The 20,037-nt window shown below is 39.1% G+C and overlaps 1 protein-coding gene across 1 annotated transcript in view; it reads right to left on the reverse strand.

Moving 5' to 3' along the window:
- Positions 1-20,037, reverse strand: part of bach2b (BTB and CNC homology 1, basic leucine zipper transcription factor 2b) — a gene marked incomplete at its 5' end in the record, with an annotated part of 81,042 nt that overhangs the window by 22,862 nt on the left and 38,143 nt on the right. Inside the window, 1 exon segment of the mRNA XM_024291099.2 lies at positions 9,612-9,866. Within this exon segment, the coding sequence (XP_024146867.1) occupies positions 9,612-9,866 (255 nt within the window).

The following is a 20,037-nucleotide window of genomic DNA, read 5'->3' on the forward strand; positions in this document are numbered from 1 at the left end:
AAATGTTTTTTTTGGGGCTCATCTTTCTGTTGACTTGTCTTATATTAAATCAGTTTTGCAGCCCTGCCACACACGACTATTGCTCAGTAAATCAACAGGACATGAACAGGTTATGTTGCCTCACAAACAAATATCATCTGAAGCAAAAAAAAAAGTTTGTTTTCCAGATTTCCTCCTCCCTTCATCCCCCCTGCGTTGCTCTCCTCAGACTCTCGTTCATTAGGCTGCTGTGCTGCTTGTAAAAGTGCTGTAATCACATATGGCGCGGGGCGCACATAAAGATGCGTTCCTGCAGGCAGCAGCTGCTGATACTTGCTGAAAATAGATCCCTGGGAAGCTCAGCAATTTTCTTCCAGCAGCTCTGCTGTTTATCAGCATCTCTGGATGCAGCGGAGGAGCCTGCCTCTTCATGCTGGCGGCTCACTCTGCCCCATTAGTGCGTTTGTGTTTCTCCATCAGCCTGTAATGATGATGCAGCAGCTCAGTGTTTGTCTGCTACAGAAAAAACACAACATGCTGTCAAAATGAAGCAAGCATTTGCTTTTGTTTTAGTGAAACCAAATAAGTTTTGTCAAATCTTTTGGAGACCTCTGACCTCATGAGTCTTCAAAGGTTTGCATTTACAACAACCCAGCCAGCGAGGCCAAGTGGGCCCCATATGGTTTAAAAGTGTCAGAAAATGTGGGTCCTGAATGGGTTTGCCCACATTGGCTTAAGTGGGCACTCAGTGGGTGGGTTCTCTACGGTAGCCAGCCGCCTGGTGGACAGCTATAGCTATAGCTCAATACACCGGAGCTCGCTAGCTCGCTACAGTGGCGCTCGCTAGCTCAATACAGCGAATTTTACATGAAAATTGTTTCCTTCTGCAGGTAAAGCTTGCATTTTCAAATGTTGAACTGTGAAACACTCTAGAAACATAAATTACGCATAAGCATATTATCAGTTAAAAATGAAAACATTCTTTAGTTGAAGCTTAAAGAACTGAGAACATGAAGAAAGTGTCTTTGTCAGTGACAGCAAAAGCTTAGACGTTCCTGGTGCTGAGCTTAGGGGAAGGAAAGCTCCCTCCTGACAGTGGATTAAATCAGATAGTGTGCATCTAATCCTTTGCTAGAGCAGCTTACAGCACAGGCCAGACACCGGGGAGGACATGACTCCATCTTTACATTGCTACAGACGCAGATGCATGCTGGGAAATGAAGCAGGTTTTTCTGAGAGCTCATAATTAGTCCTAAATGCTTGTAGACTAGCTCCTCAGAAATATTTGACTATGGCTCATGCCTGATTAATCGTGGTTTTAATACAGTGATGAAGATGCTCTGAACTCCTCTGCTTTTCCTCCAACCTGAAGACAAAGAACCACATCAGTTCTCTTGGATATGGAAGAGTCTTCATGTTTGCTAAGACCTCCTGCTGGTTGGACAGAGTCGCCATCCCAGCAGCTCCCAGCTCCTCTCAGTAAAGCTTCATCTGTACCAACCAATCCCCATCTCTGAGTCTAGCTAACTCTGCCCTCAGCTTGACTGGGGTTGTGAAGGTTTGGCGAGAATTTGGTTCACCCCTTTATAGTCCCTCTCCAATCATCTTTTGATCAATAGTTCCCAAAGGTCTATTGTGGCTATGTTTTTTTTGCCAAAATAAATCAGAAACATTTTGTTTTCTAGGACATTGTTTCTGCAGAGCAGCAGGGATTAATTAGAATTTCACCTCTGAATTGTGGGCGGGACTCCGCTCATTCCCTTTGTTTACACTCTCTCCTGCTAGCTTACAGCCCCTTACAACCCCAACGAACATTAGAGGTGCAACAAAAATGATAAACAATATCATTTCTATCCAGACGTGCAGTTTAGATTCAGATTCCAGCTCAGATGAGGAAAACAAAGACGTTCATGGATGTATTTGTCTGTAGGTGGATGAAGAATGGAGCAGAGCAGGGAGCTCGTGGCATTGGAAAACTCTTTATAACATGCTGTGGTGTAGAGTTAATAATGGCGACCCATTACACGGTGCTGAACGTAGACATCACATTTTCACGAAAGATTTGTTCGTTTAGAGATTTCTCACATTTAAACAAGAATCGAGTGTTTCTGCTGTGACAGCTTAATGACTTGGTAATTTTTTTACTACAAAAGTAGACTGTTTTGATATTTTCAACAGTTTATTAATTCTCATTGTGTAAAATAATTAAAATGATAAAGAGAATGGCATTTAACAGTCATTTTCAGCACTGACGTCATTGTGGGACTGCTAACTCAAACTGCTTTAGGAAACACTTCTTTGCGCACCGAGATGTGAAAATGAAAAAGCAATCGTCATTGGTTTTGTCACTTTAATTATGTCATAGAATGGGCGGTATTGATGGAGAAAATGGAAAAGCAGTTTGGAGGATTGCTGTATCATTTTATTTAAGAGACAAGTAATGCAGTTACATTGTGAAAATGAAAAAGCATTTCTATTTATGCATTTTAATGCATAAATTAAATTATGGCACAAATTTACCAGGGAACTTTCTGAAAATTAAATGTCAAATGCCATTTTCTTTATGATTTTAATTCAGTTTCATGATGAGCGGTGTTGAAACAGAAAAAGAAAAGCAGTTTGGAGAGTTGCTTTTTCATTTTATTTAAGAGGCAAGTAATGCAGTTACCTTGTTAAAATGAAAAAACATTTCCAGGATTGACTTTGATTTTGAATGATGACTCACAAACACTTCCACAGACAGACAGAATGGGTTTTGTTCACATGATACTGCCTCTCTAGTCACATTAACTAGAGATGATGTCACCCAGAAGCCCAAGCAACTCCAGCAGAGGCTATGGAGGGGCTGGTGGTGGGGGAGGTGGTCTTTTGTCTCATCAGCAACTCACCTCTCCCCCTCCCAGTGACAACCTTGAGGAGTGGCAGTCCTCCATCGCTGCAGCAGGAATACTTAAAAGCTTCCAGACAGCTGACAGTCAGCCAAGAGCAGCTTAAGAACAGGAATTGAAGATAAAGGATGCAGCACTGAGCTGACACAGAGCACCCGCCCCCCGCCTGCACCTTTCCCCAGCACAGCGACACGGCTCAGACCAGAGGCAGGATGCGTCAGCAGACTCGAGCCAGTGACCGTAAAAAGACCGGTGACGAGGGATGTTAAGAAACTAGAAGAAGCCATGAGTGGAGATGCAGCCGCTGAACAGCAGAACAGGCTGGAGTCTGCGAGAAAAGAACTACATCTGAGCACTGGATTGATCTGTACTTTTGATTTTTGTTTTGACACCTGACATATTTTTATCACATTTATCTTCATAAAAACGGAGTAGATGCAGCGGGTTAACAGCTTCTTTTGCTAAGCAACAGAAATGACTTATGCAGGAAATCTACAGCTTATTTTATGGTTCTGCATCACACATGCAGACCCCACCAGTGCTGACAGCTTTCTGTTTGAGCTGAACAGAAGGCAGACATTCTCCAGCTCTTTCTCTCAAACCAATTTCCAGTTCATGAATGATAGATGTCCTCCATTTGTCTTTAGAAATCCCTTTTTTAACTGTTTAATTTGTGGCTGGCTTTATGTTTAGATTTCAAATCTGATACCTTTAAACAATTGCAGTGTGCTGAGATGTGTAATAAAAACAAAACCCAAATGGCAGCATGACTCTGTCTGTGTAGCTAAACATGACGTTGAAGGGTGTAACGACCATAGCAAGATAAACCGGTTGGAGCATCCAGGGGTTGACCTGTACGGGTTTTGGATTGTCTAGGTCCATGGACCATGGATCTTAAAGGAGACTGCAGGTATCGTGCGGCCACCTTAAGAGACATGAAAAAGGAATGCACATTGTTGTGCGTGTGGTAGATGTATTGCAAAGTAATCAAAGGATAATGGAAGTTATAAAAATGACTCAAAGATGACCTTACGCCACTCTAGTCATTAGTGAGGTGGGAGCACTAACGTCCCACAAACCACGACCAAGTGCTGCACGCATGGGGTGTGCAGGTGATAGGTAAGTGCCTGTAGGACACTTAAGGATGTCCACACAAACTACACTTAGATTGTCTAATGTCCTCATTTCTAATAGTCAGACTACAAGCATGAAGTGAACATATATCACTTGAATGGCGAAAACAGACGTCATCCAGCATTTTGGGGGTTAGAAAAATGAAAAATGCGTACAACATTTTTAGCTTTATGGTGGAAATTAGGGCTGGGAATCACAGGGTACCTCACGATACGGTGCTAGATAAGGAGGACCATGTATGTTCGTTTCTCTTGTTAGGTTGGGATGTTTATATGGAGAGAAATAAGTATCACTCTGATTTGTGCGTAAATTAGGATTTGTGTGTACACATGTACAAATAAAGTTACAACAGCTCGAAACTCATTACATACATAAATCTTAAACTTGTTACGCACGAATTACTTGTTACGCACACACAGAATCTCAGCTATGCACAAATCTGATGTGAGACTCTTCCCGTATCAGAGATTTGTCCATAAGAGATGCGTTTAACATGTTTTATTTTTAGAACGCATGTTTAGACTTTTTTATATTAATTACTTGACATGTGTTTTTAAGAAAGCGGGAAAGTTTCACCAGAGAAAATTCCCAATCTAAGTTCAGAACAGCTGATAAGAAAACTGATGACCCAGCATTTAAATGCACCACTTACGTAACAAATCTCTGAGACGGGAAATGAGTCTCACCACAGATTTGTGCGTAACTGAGGTTTCGTGTGTCTGTAGCAAGTGATTCGTGCGTGATTTTTAAAGATTTGTGTGTGATATTAGTTTCAAGCTGTTGTAACTTTAATTTGTGCATGTGTACATTGTAGTTTATATTTTTTTGAATTCGTATTTTTTGTACTAATGCACATAATGTGTTGTATGAGTTACAAATTAAGAATATGTATGCACAAATCGGAGTGAGACAATTTAATTTCCATACATTTACATCAAAATGAACAAGTAAAGGCTTAGTTTTGTAGCAGGCCACCTAGTGGTTACACAGTGAAGTGTAAATTCTTCTTTTGGTTTCAAACCAGCTTCAAAAAGGAAGTATTACCAATATATGCTGTACAAGCCGTAGAATTTTTTTGACAACAAATGTTAAGAATCATCTGTGAGTAAAAAAAATCTTTTATGACACACTTGGATTTATTTCAGCAAAAGTGACTGTAACACATGAAGGAGACAGCCATTCAAAGATGTTACTTTTCACACTCCGTCCCACACCTGAGACGCACAGCAGCTCATGAATAATTCACGTTTGAACGCCGCGATGCTCCATCAGCGCCAACCGTGCACCCCCCTGACCTGAACAGGAGCTACAATCGACATTGGATGATGACGACGCTGCCGTCCTTTTAGACGAGTTCCAACGTGAATGCAGGTTGAGGAGCTCCACAGCACATGTGGGATGTGCCCCACTTTCCACCGCAGCTCATATCTGCAGCATATATGTTGGTGACATCAATATGTCAGCGGCGCCGTAATTACAGCTGTGTGACATGTACTGTGGCTCCTTTTGAAGCTGCAGCAGTTTCAGCATCAGGAGAGATGACATGAAATTTTAAAGCCCGAACGTAGAAAAGAAAAAACAAAGAAAGTGTTTCCATTGAAGAAGGTCTGCAGATGATCAGTGACAGAGTGAGAGCGGATGTGAGCGCGGCTGAGAAGATCCAGAAGCAGTGTTAATCTCATCACTGAGTGATACGCTGCTGACTGTAGCGGCGCCTGACAGGTGCTAATTGGCAACAACAGCATTAAAGGCTCAAGCTTTAACTTTGTCACACCTTCTTTTGAATCCTGAATCAGCTCTGGACAAATGAAAACCTTCCTTTCACATCTGCTGTTTTGACAGAGAGGAAGTCACACGCTACATTCGGAAATGACTGAACTAAAAAAGAAAAACGCTGAAGATGGGGTTGCTTTCACACTTGGAAAGTCTGTCAAACTTAGCTTGAATGAACCAGAAGTGGTATGAGTTGTTTTCAAACATGCTGCTCTCTCAGGGATCTTAGGAAGTGGATCCAACCACCCGGACCGGACCTGCAGCTCTGCATCTTCAGGTTGTTCGAGCTTCGATGTGTGGAAGGACGAAGGGCCAAATCAGGGTCAGCTTAAAGTGATGGAAAACCAGATTGAAAGTTTGAAAGCAGTTTTAAACTCAAAAATACATATAAATTATTGAAATTTTGAAAAAAAAATAAAATTAAACATTTGGAAAAAAATATTAAAAACTTGAAAGAAATATTGAAAATTTGAAAGAAAGAAAAGTACATTTGAAACTTGAATAAAAACTAAACTAAATCTGTTACCAATTAAAAAAATAACAGTTACTTGTACTTTCAACTTTCTTATATTTTCATTTCTCATTTTTGTTTTCAGTTGTCTGTTTACAGTTTCAATTCTGACTTTTGAGTTTTCGCTGCTGAGCTGATCCTAATTTCACCTGGGGGCGGGGCTTGGAGCTCATTGGTTACAGGAGATGTTGATCTTGTTAAACATTCTCCTCCGTGCCGTTTTTCACGCCGACAGGGGACGTGCAGCTTGGCAGCTTAACATAAATCTTCATGGTGGTCAGATTCTTGTTTTCATCTTAATGCTAGACTTATTTTTCTATTAAAGTGTGAACAGTGGGAATGAAAAAATGAGAGAACAGGGTAAAATATTCATGTGTGTCTGAGAAAAGTGTAGAAAATGTAGTGAGAATTCCTGTCTGTCACCACATGGGTAACATGTCCCGGTAGCCAATCAGCTCAAAGCCCCGCCCCCATGTGACATTAGGATCAGCTCGGCAGTGAAAACTCACTAACCCTGAATGAAACTGAAAACTGAGGGCTGAAAGTGAAGAAAAGAGGCTAAAAAAAAGGAAGTTAAAAATTCAAAACAACAGCTGTTACTAATGGATATATTATTTTTTAATTGGTAATTTTACATGTAGAGTTTTTTTATTCAAGTGTTCTATACCATGTTTTTCAATTTACAATATATTGTTCAAATTTTAAAATTTATTTCAAGTTTTCTAATTTTCTTTTTTCAATTTTTCATTTTTTTGTTTTTTTAAATGTACAAAGTCTGTTTTTCAAATTTTCGATCTGTTTTTTTGTTTACTTTAAGCTGATCCTGATTTGACCCCATAAAGAACGGCCAGATCAGAGAAGAAACGTCCAGAAATGTATGTTTAACCTAAAAAATACCCCAAACCAGCAGAGGGCGAATCTACACAACTTCTTTCTGCTGGCAAACCAAACCAGGCTTCTACTCTGAAGATCCAGAGACATTTGCAAATGTTCTAATTCTGAGTTGTAGTTTGGATTTTTCAAGTCTTGATTTATGGTGGCCTTGAAGTCCAAATCACATCAAGAAATTATTTAACACAAAAACATAATGAAGATCACAACAACAGCTGGGGTAAGTTTTGTAAATTTTATTATTATTTCTAAAATGTAATGCTTTTTCATTAATTGTTTTGTCATTTTTCTGTCATTGTGATCTTTAATAGGTTTTTACGTAGAGCGATTGATTTGATTTGATTAGATTTTTCCTCTCCGGGCCTCCGTACTCACTGCTTTAAAATGTGGAATGGAAACCCAAGTATAACAATGAACCAGCAACGCTGCAGCACAGCGGGCAACCCGATAAAGACAGACAAAAAAAACAGTTGAAACAGCTGAAAATTCAAAACAAAGGAGTAAGACAGAAACTAAAAACTGGGAGAAATTAAACAAACTGACGAGATGAGGCAGAACAAAGTCTTAGTGCTGTCTTATCTACACACTGAAATAAAGAAAACACCATACCTTCCTCAATCTAATACTAGGGGCACAAAGAAGCTGCAGAAATGAACAAGTGGAGTCAAACAGAAGCTGAGAAGAGGACGCACAATGGAGATGTCACTGGCTGAGTTTCATCATAACTTAAGAAACCCCGCCACTTCAGCGTATGACTCTGACAGACATAAAACTACAGGCAGGTGTGTGGAATTGTGAGTCTTTTGTGCCTAAATGATGAAGCTGTCAAAGTCAAATAAAATCTTGTGAGCTTCTTTAAAAACTGCTGATAGCTAAAGATCACTTCAAGAACTCTGAGTTCTGAAAGGGAAGTTCCTGATTTACAGGACTGGACTTTCAGAGAAGTCTCTTATCTCAGGAGGAGCAGCTGCAAAACTGAGAGAGCAAAATGAAGCACTCTGCAGATACTGGAGGACTTTTGGAGAGTGGTCAGCGCCTCGTTTTCATCAGTCCAGAGGGAGGAGCGGAAAAGTGTTTGTGCTGAGCTGGAGACAAAGTAAGTGAAATAAAAACATCCGAGGCGTCTGAGTGTTTGGTCCTTTTCAACAGAACACATTTGACAGAAATAATTCATTGGATTTTACCCATTATTTTTTCCTGCACAGTTATGATTTAATATAATTGTGTGAATTCTTCGTTATCATTCACAAGAGAAAGTCTTCAAATTTCAAAATTGGACTATGTTTGCATATTTTATAGTCATTTAAAAAAAAAATTGGAGTTTAGCTAATATTTTAGCAACATGCTAACATTTTTGGCTAATTTAGTTTACTGAGGAACTTGAGGTAGTTTGGGAGTTTAGCTAGTATTTAAGCAATGTGCTAGCTTTTTAGGCTAATTTGTTATCTACTGAGGTTTTTATTTGTTAATTTAGAGTTTAGCTTCTATTTTAGCAACAGGCTAATGTTTTTGACTAATTTAGTTTAATGAGGAATATTAGCCTTTTTTTTAGCTAGTATTTAGGCAACAGGCTATGGCAACCAGCTAACTTTTTTGGCTAATTTGGCATCTACTGAGGTTTTTTTGGGATAATTTGCAGCTTAGCTCATTTCGCTCTTTCAAAGTTCTTTAACAACATTTCCAGCCCTTTAGCAAATGTAACATTTTACAAACAGCTTTTGCATTTTCAGCAAATCCCTTATGCAATTAAAGTAAATTGCCTCACCATTTTCAGCAAAAAGCTTCAGCCTCTTCAGGAACTACTTTCAGCAAAAAACATTCACACTAGGATTATTGCAGGTAATGCAACTTTTCTAGTTTATAATTGATTTTAGGAAGAAACAGATGAACTTGAGTATAAGTATGTCAAAAACATTATAGACTGTGTGGTCTAGGAACTATAACAACTGAATACATTTTCAGACTAAATTGGAAAATTTTAAATTTACAATATATAGGAAGTAAATAATTTTTTGCTCTGGAAGATGTTAGCTTTTCTCTGAGTCTCCCAGTTTCACACAATCGCGTGGATCAAAGCACAGAGTCAGCCAATCAAATCGCACTCTCAGAGTTCTGCTCTTCCATCCAACATGAAAACTAATTAGTCAGCATCGTTAGACTAAACGCACATGTTTTTTATTGAACGCCATTATGTTCATGGATACGCTGTGGAAAGTGACATTCAGAAAATACATTTTTGTAAATCAATAAACTTGTACTATTAGTTCATCAGACTGATATTAATAATTGAACGCAAGGGAGGCTGTCACTTTGGACTTCCTGTTGTTAAACTTTTTCCAAACTGTGGAAAAGAATGAAGTTCTGCGCTTCTTCTGCAGCGGGCGGGGGAGGGTTTAGTGTCATATCAAACGCATGGGGGTGTTTGACAGGCCTACCTCTTCAGGAAGGCTAACGACCAAACCATTTTCCGCCTGGCCCACCAGCGCCTGGAGGAAATACTCGCTGCAGGCGGCCAGCACGGCCCGGTGCCCTCGGAACTCCTTGCCCTCCACCAGGACGGTCACATCGCACAGGATATCCTGCTTCCGCTGGTCGTTGAGGCAGAGGAGGATATTGGTACAATGAACCGTCGACTCATACACGTACATGGGGGCTTCAGGCTTCTCATCCACCGACATACCGCTCACACCCTGGAAATAGAAACACAACAGAGGAGGGGAGGGGGTCAGCTTTCAGCCGGGCCAAGCGAGTGCATACCACAGGGCTGACATCAGCGCCATGATTCAACACATACAGGCCTGCTGCTCCACAGGCTTACTCACTCTAAACCCAGGTTGTGTTTTTGTAGACAAAATTACAAACATGTTCCCCACGTGTTCAGGAAAGCAGTTTTTATCCAAACCAACTTCAGATTTTTAGGTTTTATGATGGAAACATGTGAAGACAGATAGTGGTTCATAAAGTGTGGATGAGTTTAAGAAGATTATTAGACAACCATTGACTGGTGAGCAGAGAAACTTTAGCGACTGTCTTTGCCGTCGCAGCATTACAGTTTGAATTCACACAACAGCAGAAATCCCTTAAGACAAAGACAGGCGGGTTCAGATACACATTTAGGACTGGGAGTCACTGGGTACCTCATGATATGATGTGATACGCGATACATGATTCACGATATTGATGATATCGTGATAATTGGGGAAAAAAATCATCTCTAATAACACATTATATAGAAGAACAGATATTTTTGGGAAAAAATACACCCATTTATTTTTAGCTGGAGCACAATAAACAATTTGTGTCTTATTTTGTGCAACAAATAATAGACACTTTTGTGTAACATTGCTGAAACCAGTAATACTATGTCTTTGACAATCATTAACACCAACTGAATTAGAATTATCTGTAAAATTCAGTGTTAACAATAGTAAGCATGAACAGCAGTGACACTACTTAGTGCAAATTGTTGTAGACAGCAGAACAAAAATTAAACAATTTAAGTAGCTGCCAGGAACATTGGTGCCCTTTTTCTACCTCCAAAAGATGACAAATATAACGTTTTACAGTCTCTTCAAAAGAAAATTAAAAGATGGATACTTGCTGAGAACCAACGAGAATCAATCACAGGACTAAATATCGCGATATATCACGATATTGATATTTTGGGAAACCCCTATTTAGGATATGCAACGCCTGACCAGAAGAGGGCACTGTGGGCGAGTACGTCTTTAAATCATGTCAGCTACCGTTGGCTACATTAGCTTACTGGTACAGAGTCTTGCAGAAACAAGTGTTTTAATAAGAAAGAGTTTAAAAGCAAAAGCTGCTCTGAGCTTTTATCGATGTGAGGATCACTAATACTTTAGATTCCACAACTTTACTCTCTGTCTAAGAACTGCTCCATCTGAATGAATTAGTGAATTCTGTTGCTACGGCGCATCAAAGCCTCCTGAGACCGAAGAGTGCCCCCCCCATAGAGAAACCTTTTGTCGGATTAATCACACTGACGAGAAGATGTAATTAGCTACAGGTTTTTCCTGTATCATCAGAGGCTGTTGTGGATTTGCAGCGCAGTAGAAGCCCGAGTACGTCATTCTCTAAGACACTCAGAGGTTTGAATCTGCAGGGCATCATCTCACTCCTGGACCTGGTTTGGTCCTGAAGTCTGATCCCGATCATATGTGTTGTTTTCTCTGAGCTGCTCAAACACGACGGGACTCTTCGCCTCATTCCAACCTGCTGCTGCAAATTACATTTTCCCAGGAAAGTACCAGTCAGAGTTTTCCTTTTTTTGTTGAAGCAAGTTATCAGACAATCTTAAAGGTCAAATATGATTACACAGAGAAACGTCCTCATTCTGCGGAAACGCTTCTAATTAAAGTACCTACATTACTGGAGTAAAAATACCAGCACACAGAGGAGGGGCTGCAAAATCTGACACTGAAAATATGGATGTGATTCGCTTCAAATAAATGGAAAAAATGTTGTTCTTGTTTTACAAAATAACTGAGAAGATGAACTGTGATCTGAAGGTATGTAAACTACTGCTTCAGTTGAATTCATTTGGTTTTCCAAGTTCAAGAGAATTCCCAGAATGCACAGCTGAATTATAAAGAAGCACACATTTTAGTCCATTATAGATTGCAGATTTGGTCATGACATGAAACTGCACACTAACAGCTTTGGCATTATGTTTGTTTTACTTTCTTTAGGTTGTTGAGTCATGGTAGAGTTAAATGGTAAATGGTATATACTTGTATACCGCTTTCTACCCTCCTTCAAGGGCCCAAAGCGCTTCACAGTCACAGACCCATTCACCCATTCACACACTGGTGGTGGCTCCGCTGCCGAACACTGGCGCCAACCTCCCACCAGAGGCAATTCGGGGTTCAGTGTCTTGCCCAAGGACACTTCGACACATGGGTGGGCAAGGTGGGAATCGAACCCACTCACTTCTGATCAGGAGTCGACCGCCCTACCACTGCACCATGGCCGCCCCTGAGTTTCATCATTTGGTCAGGAAGTGACCTGCTGAGGAATATGAGACAATAAACCCTCAGCAGGAGCAGCAGCAGAAGTTTGTGTTGATTTGTTTGGTTCTCTTATTCCTGTTTATGTCCTCAGCAGTCTTACACTTCTGGGTTTTGTTATTTTAGTTTGAGGTTTGACCTTGGTCGTCTTTATTTGCAAGCTTGCTTCGTTTCTTTTTGTTAGCTAGATCTTACTAGGCAGCAGGGAGCTGCTGACTCTGATGGAAATTTGGATTTGCATTCATGACCTTCTTTTTTATTTTAATAATAAATATGAATTATGTCTATTTTTGGCACAAACAAAAGCACATATATAAAAAGAACCTAACATCTCTCAAAATGTGTTTTTTTTAACATGGCAGAAGCTCAATTAACATTTAGATGTTCTGTGCCAAACAGGATCATCTCAGTACAACTCTGGACAGCTAATAAACAATGTTGCACAATATATCCTTTTAACTCATAAAAGATCAATCTTTTTACCAAAGTCTTTCTTTGTATATCAAATCTGTTCATTCTGGAGGTAGAGTTGATCAAACAAGACGTCTTCAGGTCAACAGGATGTAAAAACCTACAGAGTTTATCATCTATGTGAACCTCAGATATCAATTTATACATTTAACTAATCTAAATTAAATAAATTCTATTTAATTTTATTTTATTAATTTATTTTTTTGTTCTTTTTCCCCTCTTTGTCCTCAGCAGTCTTACACTGCTGGGTTTTGTTATTTTATTTTAGGGTTGGTAGTCTTAGTTTGCAGACTTTGTTTGTTTGTTTTCTTTAGGTAGTTCTGGTTAGGAGGAGCTGCTGACTCAGGTCGACATGGTGGATCAGCAGTCTCCATGATTTATTTTACGTTTGGCCGAGGATCCTCCATGGAGAGATAAAAGAGACACACGTGGATCTGGAGCTGCAGGTTGCAGACTCCTGCCATAGACTGAGGCTGGTGAGTCTATAGGGGCCGTAACAATGGCCCTTAAAGGAGCTTCTCACTCTTAGAAATACAGTTATCCAGGATATCTCAGCGTCCCACGTCTTTTTTTTAACTGATAATCCATACTGAGTGGACGGCTGGGAGCGTGGGGGCTTCATGTGACCCTGCATCCACTGCTCCTGCGTGGGAGCTGCTGTGGAACACCAGTCCAGACCGTGGTTCTGGCTGGTCCAGCTGCTGCAGACGACTTCTTCCCACTGAGCTTTTCTCAGTTAGTTCCCAGGATAATGACCTGCCTTCCAAGAATAATGTTTCCAGATGCGGATGCGTGGCTCAGAGCACATTAAACATGCTATTTCTTCACTGGTATGCACGACTCACTCAAACTTCAGACAGATCGTTGCAGAGGGACAGAAGATGACACAAACGCACTTTTAACACACATCCAGACACACCAGCAGATTCAAAGTGCCGTTAGCTTCACTAAGACTTTTTGGGATGAGGTACAAGCTCGACTCACTGATGAAAAAATCTGTCTGGAACTCTGATCTCAACCACAAAGCCAAGTCAAATCTGTAAGAAGACCAGCTCAAGTCTCGAGTCTTCTGAGGTGAGCTAAAGTCCCTTCCAGGTCTTAGAGGGATGAGACCATGTCAAGTCTCAAGGTTCTGGTCACAAGTCCAGGTCACCAGGTCAAGTGAAGTGAGTCTCTCATCCACCCACAGGTTTGAATCCCACCTCCTTCCTCAGATGTGCTGCTTTTGAGGGCAGGTGTGAAAGTTCACCTGGACTGTGTGGATCAAACACCAAGGGGCTTTGTCTTATGCTATGTTCACAACGGGCTCAGGAATGCGTGTTCAAGCGACCGCTTTCAATGAAAACTCTAAGCATGCATATCTGCGCTTCGGCCTTATCACATTTGTTGTGCACGTCTATTTTTGGGCTCTACATGTAAAATGAATAGCGATTGAGAGTACGTTAGAAGTTAAAAGAGTTGAGGGACTCAGATATGGTAGTGATGCTTGAGTAACGTCCTATTAAAAACAGAAGTTTGAAAATTGATCATGAAGGAGAAAAAAAATAATTGTTGTTTGTGCCTGAATGGAAACACATGAAATACTTGGTGTTTTATATCGGAATAGAGTTATGAAAGAAAAATCCTGGATTAGATTTAGTTCTGCTTCAACAGTTTTGCACCAAGCATCTTCCAACTGTGACTTACTGCACTATAATTGGGTAGTGACACCAAATGCTAAAAGCGCGTTAATAAAACCACACATACCATGTGTGTACATAGCATTAAGAATGGTCTCTACTAAACTCCATCAAAGCATGAAGGAGAACCGAGTGGAGTAAATGACGAAAGCGCGAGTGTTAAGAGCACAGTGCCCCCTCGCTATATCGTAAGGTTGGGTATCAATAATCATTTACAGAAATGATTTGATTCGATTCTGATTTTTTAGATTCTCTCAATTCAATTCAATTGTGAGTTTACACATTTATACACATTTGTTTAGAATTACATTAATAATCTACTATATGTTTTGAATATATTTATATTAATCTGATCCAGTTCACATACTGTAAATGTATCAGTGAAATAATGAGATTGTTAATATCATCCAGTGTTACATGGATTCTCTAAAGGAGAAGTTCTAACTAAAATGTTCAGATCATTAACATTGTAAACATTGTTCTGCTTCTCCTGGAGGACGTTTCAGTTTGACCACTAGGTGGAGATCATGCTATAGCATTACAACTTATTCTAGAAGAAGAAGAAAGTATGAGAAAAAACTGTTTTAGACCATAAATGGTTACTTTATAAATCTTTAAGAGTTTGTAAAATTCATGCCTGTGAGTTTATGAAGATGCTAGTTTAGTCAGCACTGAATGTTTAGGTCGACCGAGCGTTAGCCGTCTCATGGGGAATACCATTAAACGTTAGCATCGAGCTAGCTTTATGTGCTAAAATAATCTCTATATTTATGAATCGATTATTGATCTGTTAAGTTTAAATCGATTAAAATCAATTAATTGATTTAATCTACCCAGCAATTGTATAAAGCAGTTCATCTTACTGATTCTTCTTACTTTTTTGTTGTACAATTTTGCAATTGTATTTTTTTTTCTTTTTTTTTACAGCGCATTGTGTTCTGAATTGTGATTGGCTATAGATCGTTGTCAATCAATCCCCTGCGTCCTGTGTCTTCTGAACAGATTGTGCTCAGTTTAAAAACGTTTACATTAATCTTTGATGGCGACCAGATCTTTGTTTTCATTGTTTTAATCCTGGACTTATTTTTCTCTGAAGGTTTGAGTGTTTGTCTGAGAAAAGTGAATAACAAGTCTCTGAACAATTGAGGAGGAGATTTTGTGGAGATATTTTCCAAACAGTGTCAGTGTAACAGAACTACAGTTTAAACTGGCAAACAACCAGAACTGCAGTTAAATTTTATCAAGATGACCTTTGGGAAAAAGTATCGTCCCTGATGCTGCTTTAGCAGATAAACTCAGCGGTAAAAAAACACAAGAAATTATTAAAACTGGCATTTGCAAAACAGAAAATACATCTGATTTAGTGGATTCGAATAAAAAGATCATCAACAGTTTAAACTCTAAAATAATATTTCTAAATCTGGAACCTTTTCAGGTTTCTTTGTCTGGTTTTTTCAACCATCTGGAAACAACGGGAGCTTTTCTTCATGCCATTTGTAGAAAACCCCCTTTGTCTTCTGCTGATAACTGCAAGAACCATAAGATGTTTTCTGATGTATTTTGTTTATCAGCATCTAAACTCTGACATTTAAAAATAATCACAATCTTTGATAAAGAGGAAGTTCTTCATTTAGGCAAAATGTGGTAAAATAATGAACTCGTTATTATCAACATGTGACTGAGTGGAGCATTTATGGGCCAAATAATACAGTTATTCTTTATGTCAAGACAATAATAACTTGTGATGATGACTCTTGGAGAAATGTACAAGACATTTTTACTATGGCTTTTTGGGGCTTGTAAATGAATCTGAATTTGAGACTAAAAGAGCACGGATGTGTGGAAGAATCGCATCATGCTGGAGGATCACATGACAGCAGCAGGTTATATTGACATTTCCACTGAAGGAAAACCAACAATGAAAGCTTTTGGTTTTATTTGCTCTTCGGGCAAACAGACATCGACTGTGGGTTTGTGTCACCAGTTTGGTGTGAGGAGGAAAAAGAAGCAAACAAAGCAGCAAACATTTCATCTCTGCTGTCTTTGTTTTTGAGTTTTCTACATAAAATGGTGGGGAAATGCAAAGAAACGACGTTCAACAAATGATCCTTTGAGAACAGCAGGGTAGAAGATACAATAGAAACTTTTTCTTGTTAGGGCCACATATCTTTTCTTGTGTGATGCAGGGCCGGGGTCAGTTTGTTGGCTCACAAAAAAGTGTAAAAATTGCAGGCTGTGTGTAAACATAAACATTTATGGTTTTCAAAAAAGCTACACATAACCAAATAATAATACCTTTTTCTGGGATCTTCATTAAAAAAGTCAAGAAAATTATATATATTATACATATGTTTATATATATATATATTTGTGTGTGTGTATACATAAATCATGTATATATTACACGTTGATAAATGTATATGTATTTATATATATATATATATATATATATATATATATATATATATATATATATATATATATATATATATATATACATACGTAAATATATATATATATATAAATATATATATGTGTGTGTGTACACATATCATGTGTATATTACATGTTTATAAATGTATATGTATTTTATATATATATATATATATATATATATATATATATATATAAATATAAAAAAGTAAGTCACAAAAAATAAAGTCGTGTATCCAAAAAGACTAACAAACTAGAAACCAAACCACACTGGAAGTTGTTAATGGTTCATCACACTCTCTACGTCCCTGAGAATCAGATAGTCCCCTGTGGTAAGGTACCAGACCAGCCAGTCTTCCATTATAGATTGTAGTCTACGAAGTCTTCAAAAGGCGGGATGCTGCGTGCACTCCAGTCTGCGGCGCCTCCGCGTCCAGTGTGAACCTAGCGTTACAGTGAGGTCCACGTTGGTGAACTTCGCTGCAGAGGCAGCAGGTCTGAACACTGACATATTTTAACAGAGTCGCTTCATTTCATTAGGAAGGACATTTTCAGAGCCTGATTGTGAGAAAATAAATGTGCGCCCCTTGGCTCCTCATAATAAACAAGATTAGTGTGAAGCGCTGCTGCTTTGCTCTAACAGCATTATTCACTGAGGCGCTACAGAGGAACATGAACACGGTGTCACCGTGCACAATTAGGAGGGACAACTTCATCCAGCTGGCTGTAATTACTCTAAAGATGGAGACATTTTTTAATGAGTTGACAGCATTGATGCCCTTGGAGCTGCAAATGTTACCAGATGACAACAAAAGCTTTGCTCTTTCAGAGCAAAAATAACACGTTCAGTCTCATGGAAAGATTACTGAATACAACAGGGAGGTTTCGTTTCCTCTTATATAAATATCTACTTCTGCTGAGCCATACATTCATGTTTATGTTAGTCATAGTTAAAGCGCTGAAGGATCCACTGGTTTATTATTCAGCTGTTTAAGGAACAGGTGTCTTATGTTGAGATTCAAGTATTTGTGTAATTAGATAATCATCTCTCTGTGGTTTTGATAAAGAAATGGTGGACAAATATTTAACACAAACTTGAGACAAAATCTCTGAAACAAGTCTGAATGTCTCAAACTGCTTCTGTAAACTTACAGCAACTCAATCTATTATGAGTTCTTTTAAAGTCCTACTTTAATCATCTTTTGATCTATGTTCAAAATCTACCCCGTAGTCTTCCTCACAGTTTCCAGCTAATTTGAAGTGAAGCTAACATTTTAGCATTATGCTAGCTGTTTTTTTAAAACTTATTTAGACTTTTTCTGGCTAATTTGGACTTTAGCTAACATGTTAGCTTTATGCTTTTTTGACTAATTTAGACATGTTTCCCATTTTCCTTTTTTGTCTGATTTGGACTTAAGCTAACATTTTAGCATTATGCTAGCTGTTTTTGGCCAATTTGGATATGCTTCCAGTTTTGCTAACATTTTAGCAAGCTTTCAGCTTCAGCATTTTCAGCTAACTGCTCTGGCGTCTTTAGCGGCCTTTTTCAGCTTACATCATTCACACTTGTATTATCTCAGCTAATGATATATCTTGTTTTAAGATTAGTTTTCTTAATATATGTTCTCAATCATTTAAAAAATGACACAGACATTTGTTAAAACACCAAAAAGAACACCAAAAAATACATTTTTGGCTTAAAATATAAATTAATATTTAGTATCCATTTCAAAGAATGCAAACAAAGTCTGACTCACCAAAAAGTGAAAAACTTTACAGGCACAAGCATGAATGGAGATGGGTGTTCTGGCAGAAAAACAACTGTAAAATCTCCAAAAATACAAACATACATGGATGTCTTCCTATCAGGTTGAAAAAGTCGCCTTGTTCTGCTTAAATTCCTTGAAGATGAGTTGAATTGTCTGAAGTCTGTTTGAAACGGTTCCAGAGAGACTGAAGAAAGTTTTGCACAACCTCATAATGTTTATATTTTGAAGATAGAAATGTGGGATTCCTTTTTAATTCTGTGCAGTGCTTAGATTTGACTGCAGTCAGATCCTCTCAGCGCTCAGAATCCTGACTGCAAAGTGACTCATTTGAATGGCTTGTTGGCCTGTCTGCAGGTAAAAGTGTCAGTTTTTCAGACGGACATCTCCTCGCTCCTCTAGAGTCACATGCTTTGGTTTGAGGGACTTTCCGCTCACATCCACGTGCAAGGCTCCAGCCGCTCTCTGCTCTGCTGACTGGGACATCTGCTTATCTTCTGCAGCAGCTTTTCAGAGGGTCAGCAGGTTGCTGATATTGATCCTGAGATAATAAATGCAGGACAGTGTCATCTGAGACAGACTGATTCCCACGCCGACAAATGTAGCTTTCTGCTGACACAATTCTCAAAAGTTTACAGAAATGCTTCCTAGTTTGGTGACTTTTACATTTTTCTTTAGACTCAGAAAAAACTGCGCTGGTGTGGTCATTGAAGTATACGCAGATACACTGAATTCTTTTCACTCCAGGTGGAAATCAATACCGTCTCAGTGTTCATTGATCTGGAAAGCGGGAGCATGGCGAAAGCTCCTCACAGATTGAGCTGAAGCTCAGGAATGTCTGACCTGAGGAGGAACCTCCACATGACTCCACAGGCCTGTCAGGTGAGCGGGGTCGCCGGGGTCGCAGCGCTCTGCGGAGCCGTGAACATGTCAGACCCGTGGGCTGTCAGTCTAATAAACACCAGAACCTGCTCTGCATGAAGGAACCTTCAACTTCTGCTATTAAACTGCCTCAAAAGCATCAAAGAGGACTGGACGTTAGGACCTTTGTGTTGCAGATCACAAAGCAACAACTTATCTATTGAGAAAGCTTAAATGAAAATGCAACAGAAGAGCCACAAACGAACCACAGGACTGAAGATTTTCATTAACATCTGTGTAAAAGTTCATTAAGCTAATATCTGTCCTCCTGCACTGTGGGCGTTGGTGATGAACTCATTTTCATTAGAGGGAGTTTCCAGTTTTTCTCAAACATTCCTGAAGTGTTTTCCTCTCGAGTTACAGGCTCTTGGGTTGCTAAAATATTGAAAATGCTCAAAGAATAATTTTAGCTGTCCATCTCAACAGAAACAAACAAAATGCTCAAAAATATCAGTTTGACATTTCCGCAACCTGATCGTGGGTTTCAGGTGTTTTTTTTTTTTAAGATAGCTAGTTCAAGATATAATAATCTGGTAAAACAAAAAAAAAAAGAAAAAAAAA

Source organism: Oryzias melastigma, linkage group LG24 (assembly GCF_002922805.2).
Source record: "Oryzias melastigma strain HK-1 linkage group LG24, ASM292280v2, whole genome shotgun sequence".
NCBI lineage: Eukaryota > Metazoa > Chordata > Actinopteri > Beloniformes > Adrianichthyidae > Oryzias > Oryzias melastigma.